Source organism: Salpingoeca rosetta (assembly GCF_000188695.1).
Source record: "Salpingoeca rosetta unplaced genomic scaffold supercont1.5, whole genome shotgun sequence".
NCBI classification, from domain to species: Eukaryota; class Choanoflagellata; order Craspedida; family Salpingoecidae; genus Salpingoeca; species Salpingoeca rosetta.
Genome location: NW_004754929.1, coordinates 1,601,964 through 1,605,036, shown reverse-complemented (window position 1 = coordinate 1,605,036; position 3,073 = coordinate 1,601,964). Strand labels below are relative to the sequence as shown.

Genomic DNA, 3,073 nt, shown 5'->3' with positions numbered 1-3,073 from the left:
TCGCCGATGTCGGTGAAGTGCGGCGGCAGCTCCATGTACAGCTCCTCCTTGAGATCAGCCTGCAGGTAAGCCGACTTGAAGTCGAGCTGGTGCAGCTGGTGCTGTCGTTGCAGGGAGACGGCGAGCACAGTGAGGATGGTCTTGGCTGCTGGTGTTGGGGCGTAGGTCTGGTGGAAGTCGATGCCCGGTCGCTGGCTGAAGCCCTTGGCGACCCAGCGTGCCTTGAAGCGCGTCGGCGCGCCCTCAGCATCACGCTTCACCTTGAAGACGAAGCGCGACTTGAGAGGCGTGTGCTGCCGTGGCACGGCGCTGCGTGGGATGAGCTTGATAACGCCGTTGCGCTCCATGGCCCCGATCTCCTCCAAGCATGCCTGAGTCCACTGCTTGCGTTGCTGGCTCTTGAGTGCCTGCTTGATGCTTGCAGGCTCCGTGAGGCTGGTGTCGCCACTGCTGCTTGCTGTGAACGCGCCTGCCTCGGTGTCGCTTGCGTCTGTTGTGTCTGGATCGTAGTTGGCGTCGTTGGTGTCGCTGCTGCTGTCGTCGTCAAAGTCCGTGAGCAGGAAGTCTGTCTCGACATCCTCGTCCTGGTCATCGTCGATGTGAACCGTTGGTGGCTCACCGTCAGTGGTGCTGTTGCTGCTGTCACGTGCACTGGGAAGCTGGAGCATGGACGATGTCGTGGATGTCTGCACTTGCTCCTCCCCCTCATCCACGACATCATCGGCCTTGGAGAAGGGAAGGAAGCGGACGTGGATGGAGGACACAACAGTGTTTGTGTCTGCAAAGTAGACGAGGTGGCTGTTGCTGCTGCTGTTGTGGCCGACGTAGATGCCTCGACGACCCTTGGGCTGCAGGCGACCGCGCTGTGTGCTGATGTGGACGACGGCCGGCTGCCCGAAGACGTGCAGCTGCGGCAGGTGCTTGGGCAGCGAGCCCGTGACAATTTGCAGCGGTGTCTTGCCGTGGAGGGAAGGGCGAGGCATGTTGTTGAGGATATGGAGGGCGTGGTTGCAGGCGAGGCTCCAGTACGATGCGTCAAGGCCTGCACCCGTGATCATGGCTCGCACCATGTCGGAGAGGGTGCGCACCTGTCGCTCGACGATGCCGTTCTGCGCCTGGGTGTACGGCGGGGACTGCTGGTGCTGCTTCAGGTGCTTCTTGACGATGGCCTGGAAGTCAGCTCCGAGGAAGATGGCATCGGAATCCGTCTGGAGTGCTGTTGTTGTGGGCGAGATGGGGAGCTTGGTCTCGCGCAGGAAAGACTGGAACGCGGCAACTGCGTCCTTCTTGGCGTTGAGATGGACTGCATGCAGGAGCTTGCTTCCCTCATCGACGATGACGAGGCTGTAGCGCTTGCCCGTGGGTGAGTCCGCGGTCCAGTCGACGATGTCGGCGTGGATGCGCTCGCCGGGCACCTGTGTGCGTTCCGCGTGCTTGCTGACGCTGTGACGAGTGCTCTTGGTCACTGCGCACGTTGTACACTGCTTGCTGCTGATGGCGTTGCGATCGTCGATGCCCATCAGCTTGCAGTACTGCTGCACGTCGTTGTCGTTGCGGTGGCCAAGCACATCATGCATCGATGGTGTGTGTGCCTTGCTCTGGGCTGCAGGAGCTGCTGCGGGTTGCTGTGGTTGCTTGCAGGCATCAGCGGTGAGACCGTGTGCCGTGGATGGACCAACAGCAACAATGGGCCAGCACCGGAGGCTGTTGCGCTCCTTCAGCTTGACCTCGGCTCCGTGGCTGAAGCGCACGTAGTGCCCATCAGCGCCATCACGCTGCGAGTGGCCCGTTGGCCTGCCGCTGCTGTCCCTGGTCAGACGACCGAGGGCGATGAGGTTGGCCTGGCCCTCGGGCACGTAGAGGCACTCCTGTAGCACAATCTGCATCGTAGCTCCGCTCGTCGTGCGTGCATGCAACAGCACAGAGCCAACACCGCGCACGGGCACACGTGTGCCGCCAAACGCAGTGATGTGGCGTGGATGGTGCTGTTGCAGGTGCGGTGTCAGCTCCACGAAGGCGTCCTTGACGAAGGTGAGGTGGTGTGAAGCACCCGTGTCTGCAAGCCACGTGAGTGGGTCGTGCAGCTGCGTGGGTGTAGTAGCTGTGGCAGCGACGAAGGTTGCTGCGTCTTGACCATGTTGATGCTGTGCCTGTGCAGTGAAGCCTGTTGCTCCGTTGTCGCGTTGCTTCTTGCGACACTCTGCTGCACGGTGTCCATACTTGCCACAGTAGTGACAGTTGCCACGGAAGCGGCGCTCCTTGCCGTTGCTGTTGCCGTTGCTGTTGCCATTGCTGTTGCCATTGTTGCGTCCCTGGCGTCCGTGGTTGTTGCTGCTGTTGGAGAAGCCGCGTCTTCCACCTCTGCGTGGCGGTGCGCTTGCCATGAAGCCGCCTGCCTGCGGCTGTGTGCGTGAACCACGCATCTGCTGCTCCAGCTGCTGCAGCCTGATGCTGAGCTCGAGGAGGGAGGGAAAGCGGCCACTGGCAAAGTAGGGAAGCGTGAGCGGGGCTGTCCAGCGTGGCAGCTGCTTCCAGACGATGGTGAAGAGGTCCTCGTTGTCCTGGCGCACGCCTGCGTCCTGCAACTGCTGCTGCAGCTCCATGTGTCGCTCGAAGAAGCGGGCGAGGTTGCCGCAGGGGACGTGAAGCTGCGCCTCCTTGAGCTCTGCGATGCGGAGGCGGTCCTGCGAAGCGTAGTGGTCCTTGAGCCGGGCCCATCCTTGGCCGGCGTTGACGTCTGCTTCTCCGTTGGTGAAGAGGAGAAGGGGGTAGCCTGAGAGCGTGGACGCGATGAGGTTTGCAGCGGTGAGGTTGGCGTGATCTCCTGCTGTCGGTCTCCTTGCACTTGAGCGTGTCGCTGAGCTTGGACCTCCCGATGACGATGCTCCTGCCTCCACAGCTGCCCAGACGTCGTCGCCGCGGAGCTTGAGCGCCATCTTCATGCGAATGCTCCACGCATGAAAAGGTGCCGGGCGAGCCAGAGAACTTGGGCAGGTCCATCTTGAATCCTGGCGTGGAAAACGACGTGTCCGACGGGTCAGACATACTGCACGCTCAGAAGGTGATGCCTGCA

The 3,073-nt window shown here is 61.9% G+C and overlaps 2 protein-coding genes across 2 annotated transcripts in view; one reads left to right on the top strand and one right to left on the bottom strand.

Moving 5' to 3' along the window:
* PTSG_11877 (uncharacterized protein) overlaps window positions 1-52 on the top strand; it is a gene marked incomplete at both ends in the record, with an annotated part of 7,024 nt that extends 6,972 nt beyond the window's left edge. The window contains one exon of the mRNA XM_004996850.1: window positions 19-52. Within this exon, the coding sequence (XP_004996907.1) occupies window positions 19-52 (34 nt within the window). The remainder of the gene's footprint in view (window positions 1-18) is intronic.
* A 2-nt stretch (window positions 53-54) lies between these two features.
* The window catches only part of PTSG_11876 (uncharacterized protein), a gene marked incomplete at both ends in the record, with an annotated part of 5,211 nt that continues 2,192 nt past the window's right edge, over window positions 55-3,073 (bottom strand). Inside the window, 2 exons of the mRNA XM_004996849.1 lie at window positions 55-101; window positions 254-3,008. Coding sequence (XP_004996906.1) covers window positions 55-101; window positions 254-3,008 — 2,802 coding nt within the window. The remainder of the gene's footprint in view (window positions 102-253; window positions 3,009-3,073) is intronic.